The sequence below is a fragment of the Adiantum capillus-veneris genome, chromosome 5 (genome assembly GCF_014529385.1).
Source record: "Adiantum capillus-veneris isolate H3 chromosome 5, ASM1452938v2, whole genome shotgun sequence".
NCBI classification, from domain to species: domain Eukaryota; kingdom Viridiplantae; phylum Streptophyta; class Polypodiopsida; order Polypodiales; family Pteridaceae; genus Adiantum; species Adiantum capillus-veneris.
Window position 1 is genome coordinate 52,205,019 of NC_140935.1, and position 12,906 is coordinate 52,217,924.

Sequence of the window (12,906 nt, forward strand, 5' to 3'; positions counted from 1 at the left end):
CTCTCTCCACCCAAGCACTCTTGTTATGTTCATTAGGAACCTATTCTAATGAAATGATCACTATGTTCAAGTTATTTTCCGCTACACACAAGTTATTAGGCCATTAAATGTTACACAACGATGATGATGAAGCAAACATAGAAGGTGAAGAACTTCCCGCACGACCGCTTGATGAAGCGAATGAGAATGATGTTGATGAAGAAGAGCAAACCTACATAGAAGATGAAGAAGAAGATGAAGAGCTAGAAGAAGAGAATGATGATGAGGATGATCGTTTCGATCCTTATGTTGATTTTGATGAACTAGGACTCCACATAGACCGGGTCATGGCTGGAACTAGTAGATGATGATGTAGTGGATGATTTGTTAAGGCTATGTTTTAATGCATTGTATAATGAGGATGTTGTAGCTAATGTCGATCACTTGCTTTTGTGAATGCTTTGTTAATGATCTTCTGCTAGCATACATTGTAACACATTTGTTTGATCTCTCTCTCTCTCTCTCTCTCTCTCTCTCTCTCTCTCTCTCTCTATGTCTATGTCTCTATGTTTGTAGACGCAACGAGCAGCAACAATGCGAGCTGAGGTGAGGTGGTCTTTGTAGAGGGATGAATTCGCTAGGACCACGTGTGGGCGAGACGAGGGAGGACGTGGATGGAAAAGGCATGCACACAAAGGGGGGGGGGGGAGATTGACCGACTCAAACTAAAAGTAATGGGCCCTATTGTGTAGACTATCGCCAGGGGTAGGTTCCCACTATGTACATTACTCTATTCTCGCTCAACAAATCATACCTAAACATGGTATTGAGAGTGTACATATCATGACAAGATATAAAGGGGAATGCATCATGGTGAAGGGTACTGTTAGAGTCTCTAGATTCAAGTTATATTGATACACATCTATCAATTAGATGACATGAAATAATTAGGTATATTCAAACCTCATAAAAAATGATGATAGAGATAGGTAGATCGGAGGGCATAAAGACAAAGGTCAGCTTTGTAATAGGGAGGCTAGACTGAGGAGCATACCATTTGATCTTGTATGTGTAATTTTCGTGGGAGATGACAAGCTTGTTTTAAGAAGGTTGTGAGCAATTACCATGAGCTGCGGTTTGAATACTAAAGATGTTTGAGGCTCTTCCTCTTTGAAATTGAAAGACCCCAAAAGCAATTCCACGGGAGAGGATACCTCATCTAGGCGCATCCATGCATACTAACTTCATTGTCACGTGCTCAAGCGAGATTTTGCTACTACCAGGATATATGATCGAGGCACTTCATCTCCTACAGATGTCATTGAGGATCTAGTAGAGGCGCTTAGCTAAGTGAGAGGATTGGTAAGTCTACATCATACACCTAGCCATGACCCTAGTGAGGTAGAGGTTTTAAGCGATAGCTTGTGCAGTTTGGAGTGTGGATGAGTTTGGAGACTGACTCTCTCTCTCTCTCTCTCTCTCTCTCTCTCTCTCTCTCTCTCTCAAGAAGAAGTGGATCCATCAAATGAAAATCTCTCTCTCTCTTTTCAAAAGACGGGCCCTTCTCCTACGAGTTTCAAACTAAAGAAGACTAGAACGGCAGCTGGTCGCGAACTAGTCTGGAACTCGATCATGGCGCGTAACAAGGTACGCTTGTGCTGTGCGCGCGCGCGCACACACACACACACACACACACACACAGAGAGAGAGAGAGAGAGAGAGAGAGAGAGAGGCTTTGTCAAGGGGATTGGCCTGCTCCATGATTATTCACAATTTGCTCATCATGAGCCTGGTTGCATGAAGGCACTCCTACAAACATATGCACATGCATACAGGCTCACATTGGAGTGATCGCTTATCATGCCTTTTTTGTTCAGGAAACTGCAGTCATTCTGCTTGACGTGAGCCCATCAATGCACCCTTACCTCAAGCATGTTGCAAGAGCGGCGTCAACTTTGGTTCAAAGAAAGGTATGAGTAGACAGAAAGAGCAAACTGCCAAGTTGTTCAGAAGATGCTGTATGTTTTACTTGCAAGCTGGATACACAGTTATTTTTGCATATCAATCACATTGTTGCCTGGGGAATACAATCCCAATTGGCCTGCCATGGAAAACTCATGCATATGTTGGGTCATATACTTGATGTTTGTCGAAATTGATAGGAATCTGCTTCTCTTAGTGACAATGTTTGTGATGTACACACGTCTTTTAATGGTATATTCTCTCTCTCTCTCTCGTGCGGGCGCTCACACACACACACACACACACGCTCTTTTTTGGAAAACTCAGTGGAAGCTATTGTGCATCACACACATTTGCCCGTGCAGACAAATTTGCATGTTATTGAAGTACTCTATGATCACATTGACCTAAGACTTGGTTTTCCTTGGAAACAAACAGATGATTTTCAGCAAATATGACGAAGTGGGGCTTGTAATTTTTGGTGTAAGCGGTATGGCCCATTTTCCTTGCATTTGCTTTGTTGTGGTGGCAGGGCCGGTATGTATGTGTGCACAGACGCATGCATGCATCTCATGGCTTTTGTGTTGGCAGGGCCGGTACGTGTGTGTGCAAAGACGCATGCATGTGTGTGTGCACAGACGTATGTATGCATCTCATGGCTTTTGTGTTGGTAGAGGCCTCGAATGAGCTCTATGAGGAGCTTGGGGGTTACGAACATGTGTCTGTGCTGAGGCACATTCAGGTGGTGGACGATGATATATTGAAGATTTTAGACGATCTACCTGAGGGTTCTGAACTTGGAGACTGTATCCTTGAGCACTTTAAAATGGATGAACTGTCTTTGAGCTGCTTTACCAAATTTCCAATTTCTTCTTTAACAATCATGCTAGACTTAGATGCCATTGTTGTAGGCATGGATATGCTGATAAAGAAAGCTGGACCTGGAAAAAAGGGAAACAAGCACATTTTTCTTATCACAGATGGGGAGTCTTTTGTAAAGGACTCTGCAGAGGATGAAACTAAAGAAGACCAGGTAGACAAGCTAGCAGTGCAGTTAACCGAGCATGGAATGAAGCTCGACGCTGTGGTCATGAGAACCAAGCGTGGACCCAATAAGTCTAAAGTACGCACAGAGAATGAATTTCTTTTAAAACGCTTCGCAGGGCGTCCGCAAGTTGAAGTTGCTTTTGTTGATAGTCCTACTTCTTTACTTGGTGCAATCAAACCTCGAAATGTAACCCCTGTTACTCTTTATAGAGGTGATTTAGAGTTGACACCAAATATGACCATGAAGGTGAGAAAGTTGTAGTCTTTCTCTCAAGGTTTGTAAATTGAACAACTTGATTCTGGAAGAAATACTTAAAAAGTGCTGCTTAAATGAACTCTCCTTAAATTGAAAAAAAGGGGGGAGGGGGTTACTGTGCATGAATCATTTACTAGCAGACCTTTTGTCAACTCAGGTGTGGGTCTACAAGAAAGTTTCAGAAGAGCGGCTTCCAACCTTAAAGAAGTATTCGGATAAAGCACCAAGAGGTGTTCCTCATGCGTCACATGAAGTGAAGATGGACATTGAGTATAAGAGCACAGAGGACCCAGATAAAACTGTTCCACCTGATCAGCGTACTAAGGCCTATCGTTATGGACCTCAACTTGTTCCAATCTCTAGTGTGGTAGAAGATGCGCTTAAGCTTAAAACAGAAAAGGGGGTCAAACTCATAGGTTTTACAGACACCACAAACGTCTCAAGGTAATTATTTGATTGCTTTTCTAAGTGGCTTAATACTTCACTTTTTATTTGATTGTCTAATTAATGTTATCAGTTTGCTGGTAATGTCTCTTTGCATTGCCATGCTGATGCATTTCAGGCATTATTACATGAAGGAGAGCAATATTTTCATACCCGAACCAGGGAATATGAAGTCAATTGTAGCCATGTCCGCACTGGCAAGGGCCATGAAAGAGCTGAATAAGGTGGCCATTGTGAGGTGCGTGTGGAGGCAGGGTCAATCAGGTGTTGTAATTGGTGTTCTGACTCCATACATACCAATGGAGGAAAATTTTGTAAGTATTGTCTGTTGTGAGGTAGGCTTTCAAGGTTTTATTCATTTGGTGGTTGACGGTATTGTTTACAGCCTGTTGGCTTCTACTTCAACATTCTACCATTTATGGAGGATGCTCGGGAGTTTCCATTTACTTCCCTAGACACTTTGCCTTCAAATATGCAACCTTCAGTCTCACAACAGGAAGCTGCCGACAACTTTGTCAAGCTATTTGATCTTGCCCCCAAAGACCATGAGGAGAGGCTGTTACCAGAAAGAACGTTAAATCCAATCTTGCAGGTTCTTTATAAAATAGCTTTCAAGATTAGTAGGTTTTAATTACACTTGAACAGATTTCTAATCAATCTTTTCATGTTTAGAGATGGTACTGTTATCTGCACAACAAGCATATGAATGCTGGTGCGGAAGTACCTCCTCTTGATGATGCACTTCGACCCGTGGTGGAGCCCGACCAGGAGCTGCTGACAGAGAATGAGTTCATCATCAAGAGGTTCAACAACCAGTTCACGCTGAAAGTAAACGAGGAGGTATGCAGTTTAATCCTTTTTGTTTATAAATAGGCAACATCTTTTTCAAATACGGGGAGGTAATTTGGCTCCGTTTCTTGCTCACAGAAAGGCAAGAGGTCTAGTCAATTCTGGAAAGAGAAGGAGCTGGACGAGAATGCAAGAGGTGAAGAAGATTCTGCAATGGATGATGTTAGTCAGATATCCTTTGACAGCTTGACAGCTAGAAGAGTATCTGAGGTTGGAAGCATACAACCTGTTCAAGATTTTGAAGCCATGCTAGCACGCAGAGACAGTGACGAGTGGGTGCCAAAAGCCATACGAGAGATGAAAAAGCTTATAGTTGACTTGCTAGACTCTGCTTACAAAGGAAACACTTACGACAAGTCCATGGCTTGTCTAACTGCTCTGAGGAAAGGATGTGTTGAGCAGGGGGTTAGTACTCCTGCAGCTCTTCATCGTGGTTTCTGAAAACTTTTATAGAGTTAGCATGTGATAGCTTTTGCTGAAATCTATTTATTCATGCTTATATAAACAGGAGCCTTCTGAGTTCAACTGTCTTCTTCGTGACCTTGGAAATAAATGTTGTGGCAAGAGACACAATGACTTCTGGGACTTGGTTCTAGATCGACGATTGACCCTCATCAACAAAGATGAGGCTCCAGACAGGTACACTCTATGCTACTCAGTGTTCGAATGTTAACCCATGCTGAGGACCTTGTTTGGTCGGGCTCTCTTTACAGCGAATTTGAGAGACTAACTTGCCTCATTTGTCTGCAAAATATTGGGCCACCCTGTTAACCTTTTTGGGTTTCTAAAACAAGCCTTAGTGAAGAAGGGACATAGGCCTCCATCCATGTACGCAGTTTGGGCTTACAACACCATGTGTCAAACTGCTATGTTAGCCACTTGAGAGACATTAAAAGCTGAATGGGAACTTTATGTGGGGGTAGCATAAACTGTTGAGATGTCGAGCTCTACATCTTGAGCTGGCATCCACTACGGGTCTTGGCCGCTTAGGACATTTACTCACTGGCACGTTAGGTGATCGACACGGAGGATCTCTGCCAGTGATTCTACAGCTGGACTACACTTATAGTGCCAGTGTAGTACGCTTCTAGCGAGTTCACACTTAGTGACCGCATGTACATATGTACTACTTTTCAGTTTTAGCACTTAGTAATTTTGTACTCTCTTTTCTGTGAGAAGAAGAAGAAGCTTTCCATCTCTGTATGGTGTGTGCTTGTCTTGTGTAGCTCTCTTGCATCCTCATTCTTTACATGGTATCAGAGCCTGGTGCAGGTAAGAGAGGCTAAGAGAACAAGAGCATCACAATCCCTTCGTTTACAAGTTTTTGAATAGGTCTCCAAAGTGCAGTACAGAGAGATTTACTGTACAAGTACAATGGTTGTATGTACGCTTGATTATGGATACTCGTTGAGTGTAGAAAGCGTTACAGGTACCACGATAGCAGGTTCAACAGATTTGCAGGTTTTTGCAGATTGCAGCTATTTTGTCTTAGTGCTTCAAGATGTCTGACGGTTTCAGTCAAATTGTTACTGAGAAGCTTGAGAAAAATAACCACCCCTCATGGAAGTTCATAATAACTAATTTCCTAAAAGGAAAAAGTTATTGGGACTATGTAAAAGGAGACAATGAAAAGGAACTAGAGATTCCTGAGGCAAATGCTACAGCAGAACAAAGGAAAGCTTTGAGGGACTGGCAACAACGCAAGAGCAAAGTGATGTATTGGTTTCTATGAGTATCACAGATGGCATGATGGGCTATCTACAGGATGTTGAAACCCCCGCCATTGCATGGAAAAACTTAGGCAGAGTGTTCGAGGTGAACACCAAGGCCAGGAAGCTTCAACTAAAGTCGGAGCTAAATCAGGTTAAGAGGAACAACCTCTCCATCAATGATTATGCCTTGAAGATCAAGAGTATCATCGAGGCTTTTGGATCTATTAAAGTCTCAGTGGAAGACGATGACATTGTCCGTGCATGCTTGGATGGTTTAGGAGACGAGTATGTACATTTCAGGTCTTCCATGAATACAAGAGACGACATCCCCGCGTTCTAAGATTTGATTTCTATGCTTATTCTTGAGGAGAAGAACCTTGACACATCTTCTTCTTATGGCAGAAATAATTCTGAACAGGCTTTCTATTCTAACTCCAACAGAGGTAGAGGTAGAGGTCGTGGTTGAGGCATAGCAAGGAGAGTCAAAGATGTCCTGGTGCAGGATCAAGCAGGCAGCAAAATACTGCAGATAGCAGAGAATGTTGGACTTATGGTGAAAGAGGTCACATGTCACGTGACTGTCCAAAGGGAAAAGCAAGTGGAAAGAGAGAACATGGCAACTATGCATCTACTAGCAGAAATGCAGATGACGGCAAAAACGAGCGCATGTTTGTTATGCAGCATGTAATGAATACAATGACTGTAGAGAATTCCACCCAAGATGATGTTTGGTATGTGGATTCAGGTGTCTCTAATCACATGACGTCTCGTGGAGAGTGGTTTAGAGATATGTGCAAACTAGATGTGTCAGGCTATGTGCAGACAGGAGATGACACAGCTCACCCCATTGCTCATGTAGGGGACATATCTCTAAATACGAAGAGTGGGAAATCAAAGTACTTAGCAGATGTACTTCATGTCCCAAACATTAAAAAGAATCTTGTTTCTATTGGACAAATGGTTGAGCAGGGTTTGCAGGTTCGCTTCAATCCAAATGACTGTTATATAGAAGATTTTCAGAATGGTTGTAAGCTGATCACAAAGGGCAAATGTGTGGGCAGAATGTTTACGTTGAATGTAGACATGCTTGAGGTAAAAGCTGCATTATTTGCACATGGCACAGGTATTGTGGCTGATGTTGACATTTGGCACAAACGCATTAGCCATGTCAATGAGCAGAGATTGTTCAGCATGCAATCAAAACAGATTGTCAAAGGTTTGCTCAAATTCAAGGTCGATGGTATGCATAAAGTGTGTGCAGCATGCCAGTTTGGAAAACAGTCAAAGGGCTCATTTTCACACGAGCACAATGTATGTAAAAAGCCACTTGAGGTGGTGCACACAGATGTTTGGGGTCCAACCGATACTGCAAGTATACATGGTTGCAGGTATTATGTCTCTTTCACTGATGACCATCCAAGGAAAGTATGGGTCTACTTTATGCCTAAGAAAAGTGAAGTGTTTGGTCACTTTCAGGACTTCAAAGTCATGATTGAGAAGGAGACAGATATGCAAATCAAGACATTGAGGTCAGATGGAGGGGGAGAGTACTTCTCCAACGATTTTTCAGATTTTTTGCGGATGCATGGTGTACGCAGACAGTTTACATGCAAATATACTCCACAGCAGAATGGGGTCATAGAAATGAAAAATAGGCACATTGCAGAGGTTGCACGTGCATTGATGAATGAGAAGAACATGGCTCATCATTTCTGGGCTGAAGCTGTAAATACAGTTGTGTACATTATGAACAGGACACCTACAGCTGCGGTGCATGATGTAACGCATGAGGAAAAGTTTACAGGTACAAAGTCTGATTTGGCACACTTGAAAGTGTTTGGCTGCATAGCTTACATGCATGTATCAGATGAGTTGCGTAGGAAATTGGATCCTAAAGCAGAGAAATGTATTCTTGTGGGATATTCCCTTGAGCAGAAGGGGTATAGGTGCTACAACCCTACTACACGAGAATTACGAGTGAGCAGAGATGTAGTCTTTGATGAGATGAACAGCTGGTACATTACAGTCTTTGATGAGATGATCAGTTGGTACAGTAATGCACATGGCACTATTGGGGCTGATGTAAAAGATGATGTGGTTGTACAAAATATGAGGCCACAGTCACAGGTTTTGAGTGGACCACAAGAGTCGTCTTCTCGTGGCTCTATTGAGAAGCCATGGAATGGTAGACTACGTACGCAGGTTATTCCACCAGCAGGTACAGGGAATGTATTACGAAAAGGAAAGGAAAAGGTTGATGAACCTCTCTTTATGGCTGATGCATCATCAAGGTTTTCACATATAGATATGGATTCAGATGGTTCTGAACAAAGTCTTGATGAGGAATTTGGAATTCAAGCCGTCAGGACACCTGGTGTAAGGAAAGTACAAGAAGATGCTAGAGGGCAAAGGAGTGACCCAGGACTGCGCAGATCTAACAGAGTTAGAAATCCAGTTTAGAAATTGACTTATGATGGATATCTAGCGCATCACCAAGCCTACATGGCTAAGGTGATACAGGATGTGGAGCCCACATGTTTTGAGGATGCAGTTGGAAATGTGCATTGGGATGATGCAATAAATGAAGAGATGGCTGCATTGGAAGCAAACGACACATGGGAGTTGGTGCCATTGCCAAGTGGCAAGAAAGCTATTGGTTGTAAATGGGTGTATAAAACTAAGCATAAGGCTGATGGTAACATTGAGCGTCACAAGGCAAGGCTGGTCGCAAAGGGTTATGTACAGAGGTATGGCATAGACTATGAGGAGACCTTTGCTCCAGTGGCAAAGATGACGACTGTGAGAGCTGTCATAGCAGTGGCTGCATCTAGAGGATGGATTATGCATCAAATGGATGTAAAGAATGCCTTCTTGAATGGTGAGTTGCAAGAGGAAGTGTATATGGATCAGCCACTTGCTTATGTCGATCCATGTTACCCAGATTATGTATGCAGGCTTCTCAAAGCTTTGTATGGTTTGAAGCAGGGCTCTAGAGCATGGTATGACAGGATTGCCAAGTATCTTGTCAGTATTGGGTTTAGGAGAGCTCATGCTGATCATTCACTCTTATGTACGTGAGAGTGATGTGGGGATTGTGGCCATTATCATATATGTAGATGACCTTATTATTGTGGGTGACAATGCGTTGGAGATTGACCATGTGAAGGGTCTTCTCAAACAGGAGTTTGAAATGAAAGATTTGGGCGAGTTGCGCTACTTTCTTGGCATTGAGGTGATCAGGACTCGAGAGGGTGTATGGCTGTCACAGAGACAGTATGCTTTAGACATGTTGTCAAAGTATGGTATGGCTAATTGTAAGCCAATTTCTATTCCCTTGGATGTGAATGCAAAGCTGAGTGCAGAGAAGGGTGATGTTATTGAGGATGTCAAGATGTACAGGAAGATTGTGGGTAGTCTAATCTATTTGACTATCACGAGGCCAGACTTGAGCTACACAGTAGGCTTGGAGAGTCAGTTCATGCAGCTTCCGAGGAAGCCACATTTGGATGGAGTACGACGCACACTTCGGTATGTGCAAGGGACTCTTGACTACGCATTGTTCTATGCAGCAGATGTGCGATTAGCATTGTATGGGTATACAGATGCAGATTGGGCAGGTAGCATTGTTGATAGGAGATCTACGAGTGGCTTCATGTTCTCTTTTGGGAGTGCTGTTGTTACTTGGAGTAGCAAAAAGCAGCCTACGGTTGCTTTATCGAGCACAGAGGCCGAGTACAGAGGTGCAGCAGTTGCGACGTGCGAGGTAGCTTGGCTACGCACATTACTTGAGGACTTGGGAGTGCAGGGGGACCAGCAGATTGTCATCCATTGTGACAACCTGAGCAGCATGCAGTTGGCTAGGAACCCAGTGTTCCATGCCAGGACCAAGCACATAGAGGTCCATTATCACTACGTTCGAGAGCGAGTGTTGGCGGGCGACATCGACTTGGTCTACGTCAGCACAGAGGAGCAGATAGCGGATATCTTTACCAAGGCCCTCGGAGCTAAGAAGCTTCGACGTTTTCGGACTATGCTTGGACTCTGCGACATGCTTGTCTTGCGTAGCTTGAGGGGGAGTGTTGAGATGTCGAGCTCTACATCTTGAGCTGGCATCCACTACGGGTCTTGGCCGCTTACGACATTTACTCACTGGCGCATTAGGTGACCGACACGGAGGATCTCTGCCAGTGATTCTACAGTTGGACTACACTTATAGTGCAAGCATAGTACGCTTCTAGCGAGTTCACACTTAGTGACCGCATGTACATATGTGCTACTTTTCAGTTTTAGCACTAAGTCATTTTGTACTTTCTTTTCTGTGAGAAGAAGAAGAAGCTTTCCATCTCTGTGTGGTGTGTGCTTTTCTTGTGTAGCTCTCTTGCATCCTCATTCTTTACATAAACTACATCTGAATAGAGAAATGAACCAGAATCCAGTAGAACTTCAAAATTTCTAGGAGTGCACGACTCTTAAAAGAGTATCTGAACACACGACCAAGACTACAGATGCCAACTATCTAGCTTGTAAACCGCTGCTGAGATATGGTTGTCATCGAGTTCAGACATGGTCAAACAGTGCCGATTTTTTCCAATTGTTACTCCTCAGTTTAACATAGATCGTTTCAGAGGCCTGCGGTCCTCCCCTCGTGAATGTATAACCTCCGTTGGGGAATTCAACCCTGGAATAAAACCTTAGTTATTACTAGTATTCGTATCTGGTGAGGTATAAAAGATATATCATGAATCCCAGGGAATATCATCATCATCACCATGGCTCAAGAAAGTAAAGGGACGTTCCACCGACATTTGTGATTGAAGTGCATTAAACTCTACCCATGTGAGTGGCAAGCTCGCCTTCATGGTTGTGGAGGGAGTTGTAAGCATCACTGGTATTCAACATGAGATGCTTCTTTAATGAGGTGGTGGTGTGACTTTGGACAATGGGGGACACAAGGCTGAAGTAGAGGCAGTGACCATGGAAGTGACCCCATGGTCACGGCCACCTTTTCATCTCCATAGGCTACCCTTTCGCTTGATTTGCATGCTTTGATGCTTTTTTCGTAATAAATTCCTTTGTCTTGGAGCGATTGTTTCTTTGGTACTATTTGCATGGATTGCTCCTGGTGGGCACTTTGCAGCGATTCGCGGTCTTCTTTATGTGGGTCAGATATTGGGCTTACGGGACCCTATGGCACGAGCATAATGGCTATATGTTCCATCCCATTGATGCAGATCCCTTCCCAGGCAATCTTTACGGTTCGCCTTGGAAGTTGGTGATATCACCGCAGAGATACATCAGCTTTCCTATGAATGCTTTTAGCCATATTGTACAGCCGAACACTTATGTGTTCTTTCCCTTGCCGGTTTTCCTCGCCTTGAGGAAAAAATTAATCAACCTGATTTACAAAAGAAAAAAAGTGTGTGTGCGCGCATGCGTGCGAGAGAGAGAGAGAGAGAGAGAGAGAGAGAGAGAGAGAGAGAGGTGTTGGTGTGTGTTCACAGTGATGTCAGTGAAGAGGAGGCTTTGGCTTTTCTAAATAGAGAAGGACCTATCAAAGCTGCCGAAGAACCAGTGGAAGAAGAGGAAATTGATGAAATGGAAGCATTGCTGGGAGAAGCAGTATGAACTACATCGTGGTGTGCCAAGTACCTTACCATGTTCTGGGTAGTCAAGTTTTGAATATGAAATATGTAAAATTATGTGTATAGTCTTTTTTTTTTCTTCCAAAAAACGAAAGGCGCGGGCAGAGTCTTTTTGAAATAAATGTGGATGGTCAGACACTAGGGATTTGTCCCTAAACATATATGTACAAGTTTTGTTGTGGATAGAGACAAATTGCTTAAGAATCCTAATTTCAAACTGGACTGTGTCTATAGTGGAATGAAATTCTGATCTTGAAATTTTAATGACTTCTCAAGTTTATATGCTATTTCAATAGAATGAAAGCCCTACAAGACACTTAGATAGCCAAAGAAAGTGACCTTTGACCTTGAATTCGCTTATTTTTGCCCTTGAATTCATCGGATCTTTAACTTTGGATCTTTAACCCTTAAATTCGTACTTTCATTCTATTATCAACTTTTGAAATAGGGGGACCCCTAGGGACAAACTTAAGGCATTATGTGGTTTGAAAGCTCACTATTTTTGAAAACTTCAGCCGTTTTTTTGTCAAGACAGGTCTTCAAAATAAAGGAACAGGGTCTCCTAAATCAAGTAAAAATGTTAGCTAGCTTCACTCATAGAGTAAGGATTTTGAAGCACTTTAGAGCGACATGAGGGTGCATCAAGAAAAAATGCTTTTGGCACCTTTCTACTTTTGAATTTTTTGTCCGGTCCTCTTTTCCCCATATATTCAGCCATGAGCTCTCCCTACATATCTTCCTCTCCCAACCACGATGTGGACTCTCTATTGCGACGCTCATTTCAACCATTTTTGAGTATCGAGAGTCACTTATGAACTCCACTCACACCACGTGACATGTTCATTTGGTCCCATAGGTCATATTTGACCTCCCAGGACGATAATAGAACTATCTATCTATCTCTCTCTATTGGCCAGTTACGCACATCTTCTCACCAGTTGCAGATTGAGATTGGGAGATACAGCGGAATACCAGCAGAGGACAGGACATGCCCCTTGTGTAACATGGAACCGGA

The 12,906-nt window shown here is 43.0% G+C and overlaps 1 protein-coding gene across 3 annotated transcripts; it reads left to right on the forward strand.

Moving 5' to 3' along the window:
* Window positions 1-1,480: 1,480 nt before the first annotated feature.
* On the forward strand, window positions 1,481-12,110 carry LOC147457312 (ATP-dependent DNA helicase 2 subunit KU80-like). Of its 3 annotated transcripts, none has more exons than XM_086512230.1 (12): window positions 1,481-1,626; window positions 1,857-1,949; window positions 2,380-2,431; window positions 2,616-2,747; window positions 2,838-3,235; window positions 3,402-3,688; window positions 3,762-4,002; window positions 4,074-4,280; window positions 4,361-4,528; window positions 4,616-4,942; window positions 5,046-5,176; window positions 11,751-12,110. In XM_086512230.1, exons 1-12 carry the CDS (start codon window positions 1,612-1,614, stop codon window positions 11,872-11,874), a joined length of 2,175 nt encoding a protein of 724 aa, XP_086368356.1. In that variant the 5' UTR covers window positions 1,481-1,611; the 3' UTR covers window positions 11,875-12,110. The 3 variants fall into 3 exon arrangements, with proteins under 3 accessions (XP_086368356.1, XP_086368355.1, XP_086368357.1); XM_086512229.1 differs by having other exon boundaries at window positions 1,482-1,626; window positions 2,832-3,235; XM_086512231.1 differs by having other exon boundaries at window positions 1,482-1,626; window positions 2,832-3,235; window positions 3,807-4,002.
* Window positions 12,111-12,906: the final 796 nt, after the last annotated feature.

Excerpts from the sequence above, each read along its gene's own strand:
- LOC147457312 (XM_086512229.1), top strand. Across the intron at positions 4,003-4,073 it reads TACCAATGGAGGAAAATTTT|CCTGTTGGCTTCTACTTCAA; the intron begins GTAAGTATTGTC and ends TATTGTTTACAG. Across the intron at positions 4,943-5,045 it reads AAGGATGTGTTGAGCAGGGG|GAGCCTTCTGAGTTCAACTG; the intron begins GTTAGTACTCCT and ends TTATATAAACAG.